The 23,303-nt window shown below is 37.0% G+C and overlaps 1 protein-coding gene across 4 annotated transcripts in view; it reads left to right on the top strand.

Annotated features, from left to right (window-relative positions):
• The window catches only part of LRR (capping protein regulator and myosin 1 linker 1 leucine rich repeat protein), a 1,021,987-nt gene that overhangs the window by 342,936 nt on the left and 655,748 nt on the right, over nt 1-23,303 (top strand). For all 4 annotated transcript variants that reach the window (XM_090381859.1, XM_090381857.1, XM_090381858.1 and 1 more), the window contains exon 14: nt 13,117-13,304. In XM_090381859.1, coding sequence (XP_090237985.1) covers nt 13,117-13,304 — 188 coding nt within the window. The remainder of the gene's footprint in view (nt 1-13,116; nt 13,305-23,303) is intronic.

Raw genomic sequence — 23,303 nt, 5'->3', positions numbered from 1 at the left:
CAACAGTGGCAAATGATGTATGAAAGCAACCTTATAAAGAATCAGTCAAAAAAACCCTATACACTTCATCCACCCATACCCTCCAAGAATTTGTCTGGTTCTACCTTGAATTTTTATTCAGAGCACCCACTTCACAACAACAGATGAAAGTTTGTCCCAACAGTCAACCACCCACTGGCTGAAGGCAGACTTCCACATATATGTCTTGCAACCATCCATGCTTAATTTGAATTTATGTACTCTCGTGTGTAGTCTTTGCAAGAGGAAGAATTCCCTCAAAATTTAGCTTAATCAATCCGGTAAAGGCCTTAAACTTCTTTTTTGAACTCCTCAATCAGATCTCCATGCAGGTGCCAAGTTTCCAGACACTGCAATTTGTAGAATTTTAGCCTTTCCAGATATAAGGATCCTTTCCTTCCCCCTTACCATTCTGGTTGCCCTTCTCTGCAAAAGTTACAGCAGATCTCAATCCTTGGCGCTTCCATAGCCAGGTGGGCAGGAGCAGCAGTGCATAGCACATGCTTCTTGATTAGACCAGGGTTCGAGCCCGTGACCACCAAATTTGGAGGATGCGGAAAGGTTAGGGAATGACCACCGCATATCCCCAGAGCAATATGGCCTTAGTTGCTAATGCTCCTAAAAACCAAAATAACAATCTCAATCCTTCCTAAAGGGAAGCATCCAGACCTGTACACAGTACTTAAAATGTCGCCAATGCATGGCTTTGTATAAAGGGATAATGACCTCCTTATCCCTGCTAGCAAAGTTTCTGTATATCATTGACAAACCCAATAAGCTGTTCTAGCAGCATGTCTGCCCTGCTCAGAGAACTTTATATCTGACTACATCATTCCTCACAGGTTTTTTGCTTTTTCCACTACCCTGAGTGCTGTATCAGACCAACAGTATGTTAATCTGGGATTTCTGTTACCCATGTGCAGTACCTTGCATTTGTCAATGTAAGCTTCAACTGCCATTTCTCAGCCCATCGACCTAATTTTCCTTAATCTTGTTACAGTAGTTCAGCCTGAGTACTGTAATTAACCACATACTAACTTTTATATCATCTGCAAACTTAAATAATAAGCCTGATATAGCCTTATCAGTATCATTAATAAATATCGAAAACAGCAATGCATCCAGCACTGAGCCCTGGGGAAATCTGCTAATAGCATTAGTTCATGTTGATATCCATTCCCATTAGTTCATGTTGATATTCATATTGATACCCATTGATATCCATTCAGCCATCTTTTTCCACTCGGCCATCCCCTTTATCCATAGCAGTAATTTGCCCTTAATGCCACATTGCTCCCATTTGTACAGCAGCATTTTATTATTATTATTGCTCTTATATTATTTCTACCTGATTGGGGGTTCCACCTGGTGATGGATATTGGTACCCAGTGTACAGTGTGGTTGTCATGTCATGTTACTGTTAGTCGAGGAACTCTCTGACTCTCCTACAGGATTATGACTTTCTGAAGTTCCTTGTAGGTGTTCGCTGGGAGACCTATTGCTGCTAGGCTGTTATGTAGGATCTTTGGCACATACCTGTGGTTTACACGATGATTGGGATGGTCATTACTTGTTGCATATGCCACATCTCGTTGATCTCCTGTCTTAGGTTTGTGTACTTCCTGATTTTTTCCTCATGGGTTTTCTGCAGATTGCCAGTGTTGGGTACCGCTATGTCAGTCAGATAGGTAGCCTTTCCCTTCTTGTTCACTAGGGTTATGTCGGTCTATTTTGTGGAATTGTCCTATCTGTTATTATGGTGCAGTCTCAGTACAGCTTGTGGATTGGGGTCTCTAGTACTGCCTGGGGTTCGTAGTTATAGTACTGTACCCTTTCTTCTATCAACTGGTATTTCCTTGCTAGTTTCCGATGTATTATCCTGGCTACCTGGTCATGTCTATGAGTGTATTCAATCTGGGTGATCACTTTGCATCCTGCGGTAATGGGTTGGATCATTTCTGAGGCCAGGTGGCATCGTCGACATGTGTCATTGGAACTCCAGACTCCTTGGCATTGTATTTTCTATAGTTCCTGGTGTTTATCAGGTCTTGGATGGCGAGCATGAATTCTTCAGTCTCGGGGAAGAGCATCCTGCTCGTGAGCCATGCATTATTATTATTATTAGCTGTATGGTGCAAGGAAGCTTGAGGCTTATGCTGCAACAGCCAAAAAAAAAAAAAAAAAAAAAAAATAGCAATTACCCTGTGTGTGAGAGAGAGAGAGAGAGAGAGAGAGAGAGAGAGAGAGAGAGAGAGAGAGAGAGAGAGAGAGCGCGAGCGAGCGAGACAGAAGTAGAAGGGAAAAGAGAAAGAAAGAGAAGAATGTTGATATCCAGCTCAGGACCTTGGGTGTGCCAAGCCCATACTTACTAGATTTGAGCCCCTGGGGGTTACAAAATGAAAATCTTTCTTGAAATCCAATTATATGATTTCAAAATACATGTTATCTAATTGTTTTTTTTTTTTTTTTTTTTGGTAGTTGTTGGCGCATAGGCTTCTGTGGCCATAATGCACCTCCCAAGGTTTTTGCAGTACTTTGATCCAAGCCCGAGGCAGGAATCGAACCCACGACCTTTGGATTGCCAGGCAGGCACTTTACCCACCTGGCTAGCCCCGGTCAGCTATCTAATCGTATTGGTCAGACAAGGCTACCCCTTAACAAATGCATGCTAATGGCATTCCCTGTCTAGATGGTCCTATATTACTTCTTTAACCAGTGATTCCATTATTTTTCTGGGAACAGACATTAAGCTTAACAGGTCTATAAATGCTTACACATTTTGATCCCTTCCTTTGTGAATTGCAGATACATTTGGAGATCTCCCCTAATTATGGCTGAGGTTTACTTCTCTCCTTTGGTGTGCTTCCCACACTATAATTGGATAGATTCTTTCTACCCCAAAAATTGTTGTTGCTAAAATTCATGTTTAGCTTCAACAATTTTTTTCCCACTTCCTTTTAATTATTACAAAATCATTTAGCTCCTATTAGTATGAGATAAACTTCTGGCATCCCATTCCCTAAAGTATTCCTCATGTGTGAATGTAGATGCAAAGTTCCTATTTAGTTTTTTTTCAGCAACCCGAACAGGATCATCAATAGTAAAGCCATTGACATCAAGTGACCCAATGTGATTCCACCCTTCCTTCTACTGTTAATATATGCAGAGAAGTCTTTTTCTGCTGTAGTTTGCCTTCTTTTCCAGAGACCTTGTAATCTGTCTTAGCTTGCGTAACTTCCTTTGTGACTTGATTATATCTATCGTAGACTAGTTTATGTCTACCATAGACTTCTATATTACCTGATAATTTATATGTATCCCACAGATACAAAGGGTACTAGGAAAGTTTTGCAATACAGCTTTGTTTATTTAATTTTTTCAAAGTAATTTCCTCTACATTCAATACACCTCTCCATCCTCCGAAACCAATCTTTAAACCAGTTCTGCCAAGTTTCACTAGGGAGTAAAGCACACTCGTTGTCCCAAGCCCGTAGAAGGTCCTCATCACTGGAAAACCGCCTCCCTTTTAGCTTCAATTTCACATGCGGGAACAGTGCAAAGTCGCAGGGAGCAAGGCTGGACTGTAGGGAGGGTGCTCGAGAAGTTTCAGTCCTGTCGTGGTCAAATATTTGGTGCAGGCTTTGGCGCGGTCAGCTGGAGCATTATCGTGATGGAGGTACCAGGTTTCCATTCTTGACTTTGGCCGCAGGTTCTTCATAGATCCAATGACTTTAGGCAGGCTTTAGGCTTCATAGATCCAATGACTTTAGGCATTGTTCAGTATACCACTTAGCTGTGACTGTCTTCTGCGTGTCCAAAACGACACGTTCCACAATTCCACTCGATTTGAAAAATACAGCTATCATTTTCTTCTTTACAGATCGGGATTTTCTGACAATTACGGGTGTGTCGTCATCATCAAAGACCCAAACTTTGTTTTGAGCCTTGGTCGGCAGATCGTAATAATACAGCCAAGTCTCGTCACCTGTCACGATGTTGTTCACATACCGAGATTGTCCCTTATCAAACTTTTTTAACATCTCCCGGCACCAAGTCACACGTCGTGTCATCTGCTCTTCAGTCAGTTGATGCGGCACCCAGAGAGAACAAAGTTTCTTCACGTGCAAATGATCTTGCAGAATCGAACGAATTGCTGGTGCATTTAGGCCCAAAGTATCCTCTATCTGTTGGTAGGTCACTCGCCTGTTTTCGTCAAGCATTTTCCTCACAGCAGTAACGTTTTCCTCCGTAACTGACGTTCGTGGCCTTCCCGGCCTCTCAGAATCCTCCAGAGTGAAATTTCCCCTTTGGAATTCTCTATACCACCTGAATATCGTTGTACGATGTGGACAATCATCATCTAGTGCAAGAGTCATTTCTTCTAAGCACTGGTCTATGGTTAAACCACGCACGAAATTTATACCGCAAAACTGTCCTTATCTCATTTCGTGACCACGATGCCATCGCAAGCACTTTACACTCTCACTACTAATGAATAACTGAGCCCATCGACTTGGTGCGGCAGCTACTATGCACGTATGAACATGTCTCAACATGCAGCAACAAGCAGCTTCCTGTGATTCATTGTTGCGTCATATTGCAAAACTTTCCTAGTACCCTTTGTACATTAAGAGTTTAATATCTATATAATATCGGTGTGTAGATACACCATAGACAACTCTTAAGAAACTACATAGTAGTTGTAGGCATCATTTGCTCTTTCTGATATTGTGCTCTGCCTTCACGACGAGTTGCCATGATATCACTACCTCGAATAAGTAATGCTTCACTTATAGAGAAGACTATTGTTACTTCACTAATAGAGAAGACTATTGTTACGTGAAGGCAGAGCACAATATGAGAAAGAGCAAATGATGCCTACAACTACTTTGTAGTTTCTTAAGAGTTGTCTATGGTGTATCTACACACCGATATTATATAGATATTAAACTCTTAATGTATTATGCCTTGTGCATTTAGTTATTTTAAATATTGTCATATACACCTTTTGGCATCTCTCATATTGTGTGATTATCTTCACAACTGGGTCGTCATGTCTGCAATACCAGGTACCTGCCCACCCACTGATGATAGGCCAATAGCCTTGAAACATGTCTGGGGAGCCTGATTTTCATGGAGTTTCCGAGAAATGGGTAACAACAGTCTTCTCTACTGGGGAAGTGTTACCTATTGGAGGAATTTGAGTTTTTGAGTGGTGTGAGTTGAAGAGTTACTGTCCCTTTCATTCTTCGACATGTTTCTTTTCCTCTTCCACTACTACTACTACTATTACTTTCCCTCTACCTTTTTGCTTTTCTAAGTCTAATAGGGACAAATGGTTTGAATTTTATAATTGATTTGTTCGATTTAATGGATCTGGTGCAATGGGTTTTTTTTCACATTAAATTCACAATAGCCTTGAAACATGTCTGGGTGATGGTACTCACTGAGAATAAGTAACAATAGTCTTCTCTATTAGTGAAGCGTTACTTATTCGAGGTAGTGCAATATCATGGCAACTCATCGTGAAGGCAGACAACAACTACTTTGTAGTTTCTTAAGAGTTGTCAATGGTGTATCTACACTCCAATATTATATAGATTAAACTCTTAATGTATTATGCCTTGTGCATTTAGTTATTTTAAATATTGTCATATACACCGTTTGGCATCTCTCATATTGTGTGATTATCTTCACAACTGGGTCGTCATCTGCAATACCAGGGTACCTGCCCACCCACTGATGATAGGCCAATAGCCTTGAAACATGTCTGGGTGGTGGTAGTACTCACTGAGAATAAGTAACAATAGTCTTCTCTATTAGTGAAGCATTACTTATTCGAGGTAGTGCAATATCATGGCAACTAGTGAAGGCAGAGCACAATATGAGAAACAGCAAATGATGCCTACAACTACTTTGTAGTTTCTTAAGAGTTGTCTATGGCGTATCTACACACTGATATTACATTGCTTTAGTATATATCCTCTTCTCATTTTTATTATTTAAATGTAACCCATTGACCTCAAGTGTAGGCTGTCTATTTTGTTTTTCTCTTTGATAAAGGCACCTAGTGTAATGAACCTTGCGACGTTGAATTGTTAGCTTATTTGTCCACCACGGGGTACAGTTTTTACGGAAAACTTTTTGGTAGATTCTGTGATAGCTGATGATAATGTTTTTAACAAAATTTGCCAATTGATTATCATCAAGATGGTCCACAGAGTCCCCAGAATTAGACAGAAAATCTTTAAAGATTGATTTGTGAAAGTGTTCCCAAATTATATTTCATTAGAAAATGTGGTCAGATCAGTAGGTGGAGCTGTAGTAGTTTTAGAAGAACATAGGAAAAAAAGATATGAGTTGATGATTGGAAACTGTCAAATCTGTATGTACATCCCACTCAGAAATTAGAGAAAAGATATTGCTTGTTGCCAGAGTGACGTCGATGTTAGACTACCCTAGGATGCTACGAAAGGGAGAAAGCTTATTTGGGAGATTAAGAACATGTAATTGATGAGCAAAAATTAAATATTTGATAACCTACCTCTGTTGTCAGTATTTGCTATGCTGCAGTGAGGATTTGGAATTTGCATCCATTTGGATAATAACAGGTTCTGGTAGATGTTTAAGATGAGCAGTTTCTAGGTACTCCAGAATAGAAGGACATAATTTCATTAGTAGCTTGTATACATGTAGCATGCTGTGAGCAGAGAGCACTAACAGAAAAGCTAAAAAAAACCAGGAACTGCAAATTGTTTTATGGTAGTGACCTCCAGAAATGTGCTCCTCCTCTCACGCTATCCCCTCCTCACAAATTTTCTGTTCAAACAGAAAAATGTCAGCTCCTGAAAACAGTGAGTCGGCCTACAATATCACATGGTATCTTGTGAATACAGCAAATGATAACAGTGTTGCAGATCAATACAACTACAGTAAATGGGAACTATAGCTCTCACACAGTTGACATTTTTTAAGCTTCTTAACTTGTACGTATTGCTGCACAGCTCGCTAAGTTCAGCTTGATGCCAGGTTTTACGTTCACCTGGTGTTACTCATAGACAAAATCGCGCATGAGCCAATGCAAAAATCGCATTATACTTGCATTGTTCCCTAATATATCAGTCAGGTTGGGGCAAATTTGTGTCACTAAAATGCATATTATAGCAGAACTGATTGTATATGTAATTAATAATGTGAACTTCACAGGATAACCGGTGTATAGTGTTAATACTGCATTAAGTATATTTGTTTAGTGTAGTATTTGTAATTGTATTGAATTTGAATGAAAATCATGCCTCAGACCAGAGCACCAAAGCAAAGGGCTCAAGCTAATGGGGGTTCAGTGGCTCATGAGAGAAATGGGGGGATTTGTTATTATTATTATTATTAGCAGCCATATGGTGCAAGGAAGCCTGAGTCTTATGCTGCACTGGCCAAAAAAAAAAAAAAAAAAATTCCCTATTACCTTGAGAGAGAGAGAGAGAGAGAGAGAGAGAGAGAGAGAGAGAGAGAGAGAGAGAGAGAGAGAGAGAGAGAGAGAGAGAGAAAGGAATCACCAAAAAGAGAAGAATGATGATATCCAGCTCAGGACCCTGGATGTGTCAAGCCCATACTCACCAGATGTGAGCCCCTGGTGGGGGGGATTCTCCAAATGATGGTCATATGAAATGTACAACTTGTTGAATGCTTGCAGATCCATCAGAAAAAGTATGATGTTGCCAAGTGGGATGTCTTTGTGTGAGATCAGTGTAAGGAGTTTGAGGATATTTGGTGCCAACTCATAGTCCAACTCATCGTTATCATAGTCCTATTGCAGAGCTTGAAGAACAGGTTTGATGTCCTGAAAGGAATTAAATTGGGGACCCATCAAGCTTCTCAGCTATCCACATCAATGCCAGATCTTGCTCTTCTTCATCTAGCAACACAGCGACAATCCCCAAGGCAGAATGTGCTGATCTCATAGAAGCCATCTGGCTGCTCTATTGTCAGAGAATGGGAATATATTGTTCAAAAGGATAGGTGGAATATTATTATTATTATTAGCTATATGGTGCTAGGAAGCTTGAGGCTTATGCTGCAACAGCCAAAAAAAAAAAAAAAAAAATTACCAATTACGCTGTGAGAGAGAGAGAGAGAGAGAGAGAGAGAGAGAGAGAGAGAGAGAGAGAGTCAGTCAGTCAGAAGTAGAAGGGAATCACCAAGAATGAGAAGAATGATGATATCCAGCTCAGGACCCTGGGTGTGCCAAGTCCATACTCACCAGATGTGTGCCCCTGGGGTTAACCAGGGTGTGTCTGCCAGGGGCAAAAGTTAATGACGTTGTAGAGCAGATATCGTGTTTTAAGGACACAAAGGGTGATATTGCACATGTTGGCACTAATGACAAGAGTAGGAGATCAGTAGACTTTCTTAATAAGTACAGGCATTGTTGGAAAAAATTCTTAATATAGACTTAAATTCGAAAGTGTCTGCACCCAGATACAATAGGAGGATATGCTGAGAGCCTTTTTGAATAAATTTGGCACTGGAGGGATTGTGCTAGACTTGTGGGCTAGAATTTTTCTCAGAATGGTTTCTCAGAAAATTTTCCTCAAATCTCTGCTGGTTAACAGGAGAGACTTCTACAGTGATGTGATACACTCAGAAAGGGTGCAAAAATATTTTCTTATGCTATTGAGGCAGTTGTTAGGTGGGTCAGAAAACTGCTAGCTTGGTGGGGGTACAGAGACTAATAGATTAAGAACAGCTGCAGGCAGAGGTGAAAGTAATTCTTGCACTGCTTCTATTGGAAAGAGCAGCATCTTGAAAGCAAGGTGCTGGGAAATTTGAGGATTGCTGGCAACAACTAAATGTATGGACTGTGTTAAAATAACTAATTGTAAGAACAGTTGCATATATACTTGCAATAACACCATTGCTAGGAGCATAGTAAATAAATTTGATGAATATGAAGTGCTACTCAAGACATCAAATTCAGAAATTGTTGGAATATCAGAGAAATGGTGTCACTCCAAAATAAGGGATGCAGAATTTGAATATGGGGAGTACAATGTCTTACAGAAAGGACAGACAGGATAGGAGGGGAAGGGGTTATGCTCTTATTTGAGAAGCACATAAAATCTAAGGCAGTGCATCCAGCTGACACGGGTGGCTAGTGCAATGTTGAGTTGGTTTGGTGTGACCGACATAAGCACTGGAAAAACAAAAGTAATAGCAGGATTGTGTTATAGCCCTGATGAGTCTTAGAAATTAATGTACTGAGAATAGAGTGGGCCAGTAAAGCAGAGTGTCTTATATAGAATCGGCTTGTTGTTAGGCACTGCGGAACTGCATCACCCCCTTAGCTTTTTAAATCTGAATATACAGTTAACGGAGTTATATGAAATTTTGTGAAGAACAATGCAATGCAATGAATATTTTTATTAACAGGTCCCACAAATAGTATACTCATCCTCTATTTCCAATAATCATTTCAATTATAAACAAATAAAAACACAAAATCATTTTCAACTTTGAAGTTCAACTGTAGGCGGAACTGTGTGCTACATAGTTCCATATTTTGGTCCCAGTGGTTCTGTCAATGCCTAGTTGCCAATATGCATTTTTTAGAGATGATAAAATGAGGCAAAGGAACTGAGGAGGGAGCAGTGCCGATTTGAACAGTGCACCAAACTTGAATGAAAAAGTTATTAATCTATTTTCAACAAATAGTAACCAAAGGATGGATTTTATTTTTATATAAAATTTCAAGATTACCCAAGTTTGTTAATGGTAAGTGTCTAGTTAATGTTTTGTAGTATTTTTAACTTGCTTATTATTATTGCTATCTATGTCTACATATCTTATAACCAAGTCAATTTAATGTAACTTTAAAAAGCAGCACCACAGTACATCAGAGTCACAAGCTACCACTGGTCTTATAATGTGGGATTTTAACTTTCCAAATATTGACGTGAGTTGGCCACTCGCACACTAGAAAGACTTTTGTAGATTTATTGGATGATTGTTTTCTACAGCAGCATGTTCAAGAAGAAACCAGAGGGAGCAATGCTGTTGATCTGTTTATCAGCAGTAATTATTCATGCAAAATGGATTTCGAAGATGAAAATCAATACAAAATTAATGCAGTCTAAGGGAAAAAAAAATCGGGGCAAAATACACTCTGATAAAGAAAAATCTTGAAGAGAAAATAGTCTATAAAAGCCAAGTGATGTATATACTAAGGGCAACACTTTCTATTTGTGCTCCATTTCATAAAATATAGCACAAATAGATTTGTAATTTTATTTTTGGTTCAAATAAACTTATCATGGAGATAACCATAAGATAATCAAAATCCTAATCCAGGTACAGTTATGTCCTGTATAAAAAAATCATTAACTATAGAAATCAAAATATCAGTATACATTTTATGTTAAAATATAACAGATAATTCTATTTGTAATTGTTAGTTGGTACTTCTCTAGATTCATTTTGTTTTGGTTTTTTTTTATAATGTAGTTGAAAATTGAAAAAAAAAAAAAAAAAAAAAAAATTTTTAATTATTAGCTACTTGCAGATTCACTCTCAGCATCAAGTCTTTTATTTGGTTTTTCTGGTCTTGTCAGTGTATTCAAAGAAAATATTTTTCTGAGTTCAAATTCCATCCTGATAAGAGGATCTTGATCAGAATTTTTCAAAATGTGACAGAGTTGGTTGATTTTCATGATTTTATCTCCTGTGAAATTTTGGGTTTTTTCCCCCGGCAAACATGTACCAACACTTTATAGCTTTGATGCTTAATATCCCCCACCACATTCTAAGTATTGCAATATTTAATCAGTGTTTTAAAGTTTTCTGCTTCTCAGTAACGCTGAAAAACGTTTTTGCCAGAGAAGCTTTATGGCACTTTAATTTCATTGGAATATTGTTTGGTAAAAAATAATTGATTGGTTTTGAACAAACTGAAGTTGGGGCTGTATACTCATGCCCATGTTAATGTGCAGGGCAGCACATCCAGCTGTCAGCTCTTGGGGGTGGCAAAATAATAGTTCTGTTGTGACTGTGCAATGAGCAGCTGACCTTGCTGTTTGTTTTTGCAGGCAGGACTGTGTCATACCACTGTGATGGCGTGATACAGCCCTGCCTGCAGTGCTGAAACTAGAATATCACCAAGTTTGTTACTGCAGAGGTGCCCAAAAATTCAGAGTATCAACAGTTAATTCACTATGGTTGTTTGAATATCTTGCAAAATTTTATTTCAAGCAGCTTACAGCATTTGTAATTTCATAATTTTGTTTTGTATATTTTAAGTGAGCTCTTATAACAGTAGGATCCTTAGCACTTGCTACGTAAAAATGTCATGCATATTATGTGTTCAACATCGTCAGGAAGGCGATCTTTGTATGTTAAAATTCCATTCCTTTGAATATTATTCCTTATGAACAAATTTACACATAAACATTTTACTTATTGGGGAAAATAAAACATTTGTTTATAAGGAATAATATTCAAAGGAATGGAATTTTAACAAACAAAGATTGCCTTCCTGCCGATGTCGACCGCATAATCAGCGTGTAATTCATTAATTAGTTATTTAATAATAGAAAACTGATCTTGAGTACTGATGAAACAAATTGAAGGAAACATAATAGATTGAAATGGATGTAACTCAGGAGTCATAGTATGGAGTATTATTTAATATTTATTTAAATAAAATCTCTGTAAAATTAAGACAAGTTCCATAGAAATTATTCTCAACTGATATCTAATATACAGGATTTAAAAAACTTAGCAGCAGATATACAATAATAAATTAGTAGTAGTAGTATTAGGCATATAGTGCAAGGAAATCCTCAGCTTTTGTTGCACCGTCCAAAAAAATATAAAAAATAAAAAATCAATAAAAATAAAATTAAAATAAATCTATAAAAAAAAAGAAAACACAAACTCATGTGTTTCCTCTCATCAAGTAGGCAACTTTCGAGCTGACCTTGAATTTCCTGATGCTGTCAGCCTCGCTCAGAGTACGTTGACTAAAAGCAAGCTTTTCTACAATCCAGTCTAAATTTTTTTTCCTGTAATTTGGTTTCTCATTATGTTACTCTGATATTAATTTATTAATTTTATAAATGATTAAATTATAATTAATTATTTATAACAGTGAAAATTTTGGCGTCATCCATTTTACTCTTCTTTCCTAGGTCCTTAAAGACCCTTCAATCATGTCCCTGCCATGTGCCTGTTTACTAAGTTCTTTAGTCCACATATTTGAAGTCTTTCCTCATATTGGTATCCTTTTTCTGATCTCAGCAAGCACACTGTCCATCTTTAGACCCTTCCAGGAAGTTTGTTGTTTTCTCCTTTAGGCACAATCTCCATACTTGGACATGGTATTCCAAGCATTGGAATACCATGCAGTCTTACAATTGCATTATACAGTACGAATGTGTCATCCCTATCTTTACATGCAAATGTATAATACATTATCTAAAGGACACAAGAGTGCTTTCCTTTTTGTTTGTCTGTACTACCCAGAGAACTTCTTCCAACCCTAAATCACTTTCTTCCTCTCCTCTTTTTACTTCAATCCCACCAAGTGTATAAGTTAATTTGGGGTTGCTGCAGAGATGTATGAAGTATAAAGTATAAAGCCTTTGAATGGTTTGAGCATGCTCAATGCTGATGGGATTCTTACTCTTGCTCAGAATAATCACCTGAGAGGGCATAAATTCAAATTGAGGAAAGACAGATGTACGATAGATGTGCGAAAATTTGCCTTTAGCCAGCAGTTAGTTGGTTGGTGGAACAGACTTCAATCCCTTGTTGTGGAAGTTGATAGCCTAAATAAATTTAAGGCTCAGCTGGGCAGGTATTTCGAACGAACAGAGGGGTCAAATGGGAGTGGTTTTTTTTTTTTTTTTTTTTTTGACTGATGCTGCATAAGCTTGCTTTCTTGCATCATATGCCTCTACTAATGCTGATGGTGTTTTTTTTTTTTTTTTTTTTTTTCACAAATTTTCTCTAGAATTAATCAATTATGGTGTGCATGTGGGTGTGAGAGAGAATGATATAATGAAAATTTTGTTTTGACTTATGTCTTTTATTTTATTCATTTAGGTCTTTGGAGCTCTTCTACGTGGTTGTACTCAGAAATTGAGTGTTTTAAATTTATCTAAAAACCAGTTCACCACAAAAAAATCTAAAGAAGTAAATGTTCCTCCATCGTTTAAGGCATTTTTTTCTAGTACTGTAGCTCTGAAGTATTTGAATATGTCTGGCAATAAATTACCTGCAGAAGCAGTCAAGTTAGTGTTTAAAATTTTTTCACTTTTAAATTTAATTTTAAAATTCTAATTTAGTTTTATTGTATTTTTTCCCCTAAGAGGCAGAAACTTTTATTCAGAATTTAAATAATGATTATTTTCTGAAATATTGCCATATATGAGTTGAGCAGAAAGTAAGTCTGCAGTAACCCAGTTTTTGCAAATATTCAAAAGTTAATTCTTATATATTGACTATACCAGTGACTCATGGTCGCTGATGGCACCACTCCTGTCTCCACATTGGCTGGGCCGATAACCCAGGGGAAAAGTTATCCTCCAGGGCTAAAAGAAGCAACCATGGATATTGTCAATTACTCAGCTCTTGAGCCTAGATGCTCACCTTATGACTTGAATGAAACCGAACATGATGTATCACAATCTTAAGAGACTACTTAAAAATGAGAATCACTAGGGATTTCCAACATTCCTTATACTACATTCTCTTTCATCCAAACTTATTATAATTCAGAAATGTTTAGTAAGTGAGGCTGGTTCACTGAAAATGGTGAAAAGACTCAGATTTGGAGATCTACTAGTTCACCGTTTCCCAAACTGGGGTCCGCAGACCCCTGGGGGTTCATAGACCAGTTCCGGGGGGGGGGGATGGCCGTAAAACATTCAGAAAGTATCAAGTAATATGTGTTTATTTTCTTAAAAATATATACTGACAGAATCACAACGAACTTCGTCATAGAACGAAGTATATAATTGTATCCATATTTCAAATTATTCATGTATAGCAGATAGATGATAAATAAAGTTATAATTATGTAATTGATTCACACATTAAACTTCATTTTCTTTTCAGAAAACCCAGTGTGTATACTGGGTTTTCTTTTTTGAAGGGGGTCCACAAACCTGTTTAGATTTTTGAGGGGTCTTCAAACTCGTTTAGATTTTCGAGGGGGTCTTCAAACTCGTTTAGATATTTGAGTTGGGTCCGCAAACTCGTTTAGATATTCGAGGGGTGGTCTGCAAACTCGTTTAGATATTCGAGGGGGGGTCCGCAAACTCGTTTTGATATTCGAGGGGGGTCCGCAAACTCGTTTAGATATTCGAGTGGGGTCCGCAAACTTGTTTTGATATTTGAGGGGGGTCCATAAATCTCAGTAGTTTGGGAACTGCTGTACTAGTTGAAACAGCTATGCATCAGCATTCTTGGGCCCTATTGAAAATATCAACTTTTTGAAGATTAGCTATACAAGTCACTCCTCATGCTATGTTAAATAGTTCGAAAGTAGTAATTGCAGAGTGGAATCTGATGAATGGCACTGAAGATGAGTTAGTTGAAGAACTAAAAGAGCAAAAATTCGTCCAGGTAAAATGAATAATGATTAAAAAAGGGTGAACTTGTTCCCACTAGAAGCAATATTCTAACATTTGGCACACCAAAGCTGGATACCTGAATTGCTGCATGCATCCTTACATTCTCAACCCAATCATATGTTTCAATTGTCAAAAATTTGGACACTCACAAACAGTATGTCAAGGAGACACTGTCTGTCCGAATTGCGGCTCCAAAGCCCATATGCAAACAGACTGCACCACTGAAATGCCACAATGCCCAAATTGTAAAGGCCAATGTCCAGTGTATTCAAAAGCATGCAAACTCTGGAGGGTAGGAATAAAGATCCAAAAATACAAAGTCGAACAAAGGGTTACTTACTAGAAAGCAAGTTATGCTCACCATGCCAAAAGTTACTTATGCTGTGGCAACCCAGAAATACCAATTAATAGCAACACAAATGGCAGTCACAGTGCCCCCATCCATCTCAATAGCCGATTGGGTTCAATCAGTGTTATTATCCCCACAGTAGTCACCTATAGAGAAATGCAAAGTAACTTGCACTAGCAATACTCTGGTAATCCAACCAACTGCTTCTGATACTCTGCGAGAAACTGTAAAACTAAAAGCATCAGCCAAAACATTAAAGACAAACCATGCTCAGCAAATATGGATACTGATGCTAATATCCTACAGGATGAGCCTCTCTTAGATTTACATGCAGAAGACAACATGGACATCGGATGCCCTACCTTTCCAAAAAAAGAAATAATGAAACTAGATCGATACAAAGAGGCTGGATGGATACAAAAAAACAGACAGAACCATACACAACCACTAAATCTAAATAATGCAGAACATTATACAGTGGAACTGTAGAGGTCTACGAAGCAACATTTTTCATATTTATGACCTAATCGAACAACACAGTCCAATAAGCTTCTGCCTGCAAGAAACCAATCTAACCCCACAGGTAACTCCAGTGATTAAAAACTATAGTATATATCAACAAGACAGGAACAATACTAACTCAATAAGAGGAGGCATAGCCATACTTGTTCAAACAAAGTTCCTACAAAACAGCTTCCTCTGCAGATCACATTATAGTGATACTATTGTTTTGAATTTTATGTTAACTGTAGTCTCTGTGTACCTTTCCCCAAACAAAGAAATCACTGTAAAAGAATTGGAGGATCTTATAAAGCAGCTTCCATCTCCTTTCATTCTGCTAGGATTTCAATGGGCACCATCCTGTGTGGGGATCTCCCCAGATAGATAAATGAGGAAAACTCACCAAAACAGTCCTTGACTCCAGAATCTCACCTTGTTAAACACTGGTGCTGACACTTATATCCACTTTCCCACCGGAACATCTACTGCTATAGATTTATCAATATGTTCCCCAAAACTGTTCCCAGTCATTCAGTGGTTAGTTTCAAGTAACCCCCTGAACAGTGACCATTACCCAATTATTTGCAAATTGCACACACATAGAACCTCACATATAGCCAGCCATTTAAAATGAAAATTTACCAAAGCAGATTGGAACAAGTTCACCAATACAGTTTCCTTTGATGATCAAATCATCAAAAGCCAGCCTGTAGATAATGTTACTGACCACATTCCTGCACAGATAATAACAGCAGCAACCTGTGCCATACCCAAAACTGTGGTATGGCACAGGTGACAGGTGACCCTCAACAATAACATATGTGCATTAACCGTTAATTAATGATTAACAATCTGAATTTTTTTTTTTTTTTTTTTTTAGTTTCCGATTTTTTATATTTTTTTTACGGTTTCCATAAAGAAATTGCACCTGAGAATCTATTGCGTTGCCTGCCACCATCTTCACAGCTGTTTGGCTTCTTGCTTAAAGAATAGTGTGATACTGGAGAAGTGCTGACGACATTTGTTTAAAGTTTTGTTTGCTTCAGCCATTGGTTTAATAAACTTCTACATTCTTATGCTAGTTTCTTTTGAAAGATTTATTATTCTTTTCTCAGAGTAAAGATGGTTATACGAAACCTACTATTCTCTCCAGATGGTTGCTATACTGGTTGAAGAAAGATACATAGTTCCAAATTTTACACATTGTGAAATGTGCCAGATTTTGAAATAAACTTGAAAACAGAAGTAACTGATGATATACATTGTTTTTTTTTTTTTTTTGTTTCTTTATTATTATTATTTTTTTTTTAATATTGATATACATACATAATAAATTTTGCACACTTAATGGTCTTTTAAACTGAAAAATGGGAGAGAATATGATGAGGCTAATGTTTCTATTTTATGTCCAAAACACTTTTTTTACAATTTTAAATAAAATTAATATATATATATATATATATATTTTTATTTTTTTAAATAAAAGGTGTAAATACATAGCAAGTTTTAAAATTTAAATTTTTTTAAAGCTTAAAAGTATGTACAATAAGTATTGCAATCCATTAAAAAAGGGTGAATTATTGGCACTGTTTAAACAAAAAGTTTAGCACCTGTCAGGTGACCTGCAACTGTTTTTGTTACATTTTGTTTGCCACCACCATGGGTTAATGCTATATGTGCATCAATGGCCTCTCACTATTGCTTTAAAGGTATAATATTAATATATATTCCCTCCTAGAGACAATGTAATGTCTTAAACTCTTGTAGTCCCTTTACTGAAGCTAAAATGTGCACCTTTACCTTTTATCACAACCCTCTTTTTCAAACTAAGCACTGCATGATTACTTCCTGCTAATGGTTTCTGTATCATGAGCCCTATAATGTCAGCTGGTTTGTAGGAAACAATCTGCTCTAGAATATTCTTATTCCTAGTATGATCTTAAGCATGCTGATACAAATAATAATAACAATCATTGTTTATTTAAAAATTTTCCCTCGTAGAAATTTTTCCCTTATACTTACTGCAGTCAATAAGGAAAAAATTGAAATCACCTTTAATAACACTTTCGCACTTGCTTGTCCATTCTTTATGTATGTAGAAGCTATTGTTGTCTTTGCTATTTTCTGATCTCTAGCCAACTCCTGCTTTCATTTTATATTTGCATCATACTATACATTGCATATTTTCTGTACCAACATGCTTAATTCCAAATTTCTCAGAAAGCTTTTGTTGTGCTCAGACTGTTTTGATAAGAAGAGTGACCTCCCCACCCCTTCTGTCTCCTTCCTACATACGTACATACATACATACCATACTTAAACTCGTCATTCTCTGTTTCTGTGTGACACTACTTTCCTGTTAGCCCTGTTATGTTTGCATTAGTTGTCCTATCCAGAAGTTTAAATTCACTCCATTTATTGACAACACTCCTACCATGGCTGTAGACACAGTTAAGACTGAGTGTTCTTGCCTAGTATATCACCCTGACACACCCCAATATCATTAGCTCCATTTGTTATGAAGCATTGCTGCCCCTGGCACAGTATGAGCTTTGGCAGCCATGACTCAGAACTCTTGAGACGTGCAAAGATTACTTTGGCCTATATCAAGATAAATGATTATCTGTATTAAGGCTGTCCTTTAACTAGCTTAAATCCTTAAAGCCTCCTCAATAACATTGGCGAAATCTGTTGTATCACCTTTGTTCAATTATTCCATCTGAACAAAATAGATTCCTTCTGCTTACTAGGACTACTAGGGTGGGCCACACTGATAAAAATTTCCTTCTAAGAGTTGTGGGTTCTCTCAAGTCTTCAGTTTATCCATAATGTTTTTGGTTTATAGTTCCTTGTATTGTGCCTGGGCAGAATTACAGATATATATATATATAAGATAGGTCAGAATATATATATATATATATATATATCCTCTAAATTATTTGGATATTAGTGTTAATTCTGCTTTATATATATATATATATATATATAATCATACATATAAATATATAATCATATAAATATCATATAAACATATATAATCATATAAATATCATATAAACATATATAATCATATAAATATACACATTTATCTATTAAATTTTCAGTTTGTATGCATTTAATATGATTCGTCCCCACATGAATAATAATGCCCCTCCCCAGTCTCTAACATCATTAGTTGTTGCTCCCATAGACACGCCCTGGTTCTTGTCCCCCTATCCTATTACAAAAAATGTTTCCCATTTCCCTGACATTGAGATCAATAAAACATCTCAATAAAACTAAATCCTCTTGAAGTAGTCTAGAGCCCAGATCAAGTGTCCATCACCTGGGTGCCTCCGTAGCCAGGTGGGCAGGAGCAGCAGTGCATAGCACACGCTTCTTGATTCTTGATTAGACCGGGGTTTGAGCCCATGACCACCAAATACGGAGGATATGGAAAGGTCAGGGAATGACCACCGCATATCCCTGGAGTGATATGGCCTTAGTTGCTAATGCTCCTAAAAACCAAATAACAAACAAACAACAAGCATCACCTGACAGGCCACTTGATACTGGAGTCATGGAGGTGGAGGAGGGGACTCAGTTTTATTTATCAATATAGTAATTGTCTGTTTTTTCAGTCATTCATATTCATCAACTATATTGCACCAAGCTTTAATTTGAGATTGGTATGCTTCTTACATCAAAACAAAAAAAATAATCATCAGTTGAGCTAGACTTATCCATTAGACTGACCCTTGAATATATGCCACAAGCTGTACAAGCCATTAAGTAAATGAAACAAAAAGATAGTATAGTTCTAAATACTAATCATCTATTTTCACAATTGAAAAGTTGAGACGTAAATGGATTAAGGTATAGATATCAGATAAAGATATTTACCTTGAAATTGAAAGAAATGTTATATATTTTTGGATATAGTGCTATTGTTGTGTTTGAATGCAGTGGTCCTACTGTGTAATGATACAGTCATCCCCCAATTTGGGGGTTATGTTCTGGGAAAACACTGCACAGTCTAAATCCACGTAATGCAAAACATAGTTTATATGACATAATGAGGGTTCTATACCTGTGTGCAAAAAAAAATTAAAATTAAAAAAAAAAAGTCTTCATTCGGTAAGGGAAAAAACTAGAAACATGTCCATAAAATTAATCGTGCTAATACTTGCCGCTAGATTTTTAATCTAAATTCATTGCTTCTTCGTCACTGTTTTCCTGTCATAAACTTGCAACAGTATCTGGCATCTTTTGAAAAAAAAAATTAGTTAAAATTGTTTGCTTAGAAGCATGCTGTTGTTCTCTATAAATTTCTTCATAAGGAACTAAAACTTATGATAAAGTTCTGCAAAAATTTAAACTTCTCTCCAAATTAGGATCCATATCCAGAGCTTGGCTAATCTAATTTGCAAGTCTTAAAAACTCAGCTAGTCTCTTTGCAGTCAAATTTTTGTATGTATCTTCATTTTTATCATTTTTGTTATCTTCTTCTTCTTCATGCTATTGCATCCTCTAAATTTATTTCTGAAGCTGGTCTGTCTTCAGAGGCACTGAAGGTACTAAATGTCCCCAGGGACTCACATCTGGTGAGTAAGGGCTTGGCACACACAGGGTCCTGAGCTGGATATCATCATTCTTCTATTTCTTGGTGATTTCCTTCTAATTTTGTCTCTCTCTCTCTCTCTCAGGGTAACTCGGGAATTTTTTTTTTTTTTTTTTTTTGGCTGGTGCAGCATAAGCTTCAGGCTTCCTTGCACCATGTGGCTAATAATAATAAAATAATAATAATAATAATCCTAATCCTACAATAATGGTTTATGATCTAGATAACGATTTAACTAAGGAAGAAATTTTGGATGACTTGTATTTTAAAATTTGAAAAGACCTTGGGTTTACACGTGACCAGATAGGAAATGAGATTGTATTTGAATTCAAAACAAAATCAAGGTCTAACTGTACATCAAACTGGGTGCTTGCTCTTTCCCCACATATTTTTTCAAAAATCTCCACTCTAGACAGGATATTTATAGGGTTAATGTCTCATAAATTTAAGGCCTTTATGATAGTTACCAAATGCTTCTGTCGTTTATCATATGGCCACATGTCTAACTCTTGCAAAAATGTCCCCAAGCGAGCACAGTGTGTGGACACTGTGCTCGTTATTTTTTTGGGGCACGTATTTTTGGAGTGTCCCAACAAAGGTGACCCTCCAGTATGTGCCAATTGTAAATGAAAGAAGAGAGCCGATCACTCTGTTAGAGATGTCTTGTGTCTAGAATACCAGAGAGCTATAGAAACAGTAAGACAAAGAACTATTCCCATACAGTCCTAATGATCATAACATTGACGAGGCTAAAAAATCTATACTCTTGACTGCCAAATTAAAAATCAGTTAATTAAATGCCCATAGATCTAAGACAGTAACTGATGAAATTCTAAGACTTGCAGATATCCTTTCTCTAGACATTGTTTGTTTACAGGAACCATATCACTATCATGGTAAAATCACAGGCTAGCCTTTATCCACCAGAATACCAAAATCCACTCATCAAGATCCAAAAAGAGCTATTATTCTATTCAATAGAAATTTAGACATTCTCACTGTCACTTCTCTCTGCTCACAGCATGCTGCCTATACAAGCTATTAATGAAATTATGTCCTTCTACTTGATTTCCTTATAGTGTCCACCATCTCCAGATATCAATCCATTTCTGTAGTACCTAGAAACTGCTCTTCTTAAACTTTTACCAGAACCTGTTATTATCTTAATGGATGCAAATTCCAAATCTTCACTGTGACATAGCGCAGCTACTGACCACAGAGGGTGGATATTAGAAGATTTAATTTTTGCTCATCAATTGCATGTTCTTAATCTCCCAAATAAGCCTTCACCTTTTGTAGAACCCTGGGCAGTCTAACATCAACGTCACTCTGGCAACAAGCAATAACTTTTCTCTAATTTCTGAGTGGGACATACATACAGATTTGACAGTTTCCGATCAACGATTTATATCTTTTAACTTATGTTCTTCTAAAACTACTACAGCTCCACCTAATGATCTGACCACATTTTCCCAACGAAATATAATTTGGGAAAACTTTGACAAATCAATCTTTCAAGATCTTCCATCTGATTCTGCGGACTCTGGACCATCTTGATGAGGTGCCTCCGTAGCCAGGTGGGAAGGAGCAGCAGTGCATAGCACACGCTTCTTGATTAGACCGGGGTTCGAGCCCGTCACCACCAAATACGGAGGATGCGGAAAGGTCAGGGAATGACCACCACATATCCGGAGCAATATGGCCTTAGTTGCTAATGCTCATAAAAACCAAAAAACAAACAAACAAACAAACAAACCATCTTGATGATAATCAATTGGCAAATTTTGTTAAAAACATTTTTTACAGCTATCACAAAATCTACCAAAAGGAAAGCTTTCCGTACAAAATGTACCCCTTGGTGGGCAATGAGCTTACAATTCAACATTGCAAAGTTCATAATGCTAGGTGCCTTTATCAAAGAGCAAAACGAAATAGACAGCCTACACTTGAGGTCAATGGGTTACATTTAAATAATAAAAATGAGAAGAGGATATATACTAAAGAAATATATAATAGTAAGGTCAAATCTTGGCAGAATTTTGTACATACAGCTGGAAACCAAGATCCATGGGGGTCTTATATATAAAATCAGTAGAATTAAATTAACTCCTGTAGATATCTTTAATACAATATTCTCAAATAATACTGAAACACTGAACTGGATACAAACTGCCAAACAAACTTTGCAAGACTTTTTCCCAATGATGATAGAACTCTTGATTCTGCCTACCACTCTGAAGTTAGGAAAGAAAATGAGCAATATGATTATCCCATTTCTACTCCTTTATTTTCTTTTGAAGAACTTAAAAATGCAGTGTCTTTAATGAGTAATAACAAATACCGAGAACTGATTTACTGAAAACCATTTTCATAAAAGGATTCTTCTCTATTAGACCAAACCTTTTGACACTCTTCAACAAGTGTCTTGAAGCTGGGAATTAACTGTTATTTGGAAGTTTGCTATCATTAAAATAATCCCAAAACCGGGTAAACCACCAAGTGATCCTAAATCATACAGGCCTATCACTTTATTATCCCACTTAGGCAAGTTACTAGAAAAACTCAAGGCATACTGATGTAATTAACTTCTTTTGGAAAGTAATCTATCTTCCTCTCTTCTGTATGGATTTAAGTCTGGTTGTAGTTGTGAAGATGCACTTTTCAAATTGAATAAGTTAATTGATAGCCCCTACTTACAAATATACACTGGCAGTTTTTATTGATTTTGAAGGCGACTTTGACAATGTTTGGTTGAGAGTGTCTTACAGTGCCTTAGAATCACTCGTTGTTCTAGACATCTCTTCCTTTTGTTCAAAAGTTACTTTGCTGAACTTACTGTCTACATCCAAACCAAACATCAGTCGATATCTAAAGCTATTTCTCGAAGGTGTCCCCAGAGTTCCATTCTTGGCCCCCTTGTGGGGAACCTCGTCCTTGATGATTGGCTGTCTTCTACTTTAAACATGGCTGATGTGCAAATGATTGCCTTTATCATCGATCTCTCCATCTTAGTACATGGTAAGGTCCCAATTGGAACAATGGGCTAACTCTGTACTCGATAAATTGCTGGATTGGACTCTGAAAAATAAATTAAGGGTGTCACCATCTAAAACCAAGATGATGATATTTCACAGAAAACTAGACCATAATATACCTCTGGTTGTCAAATTTAATGTTGTGTCTATGCCACTTGTTACCACTCATA

The sequence above is a fragment of the Mastigoproctus giganteus genome, chromosome 9, assembly GCF_048544385.1.
Source record: "Mastigoproctus giganteus isolate SK-2022 chromosome 9, ASM4854438v1, whole genome shotgun sequence".
Taxonomy (NCBI): domain Eukaryota; kingdom Metazoa; phylum Arthropoda; class Arachnida; order Uropygi; family Thelyphonidae; genus Mastigoproctus; species Mastigoproctus giganteus.
This window is presented reverse-complemented; position numbering and strand designations above follow the sequence as displayed.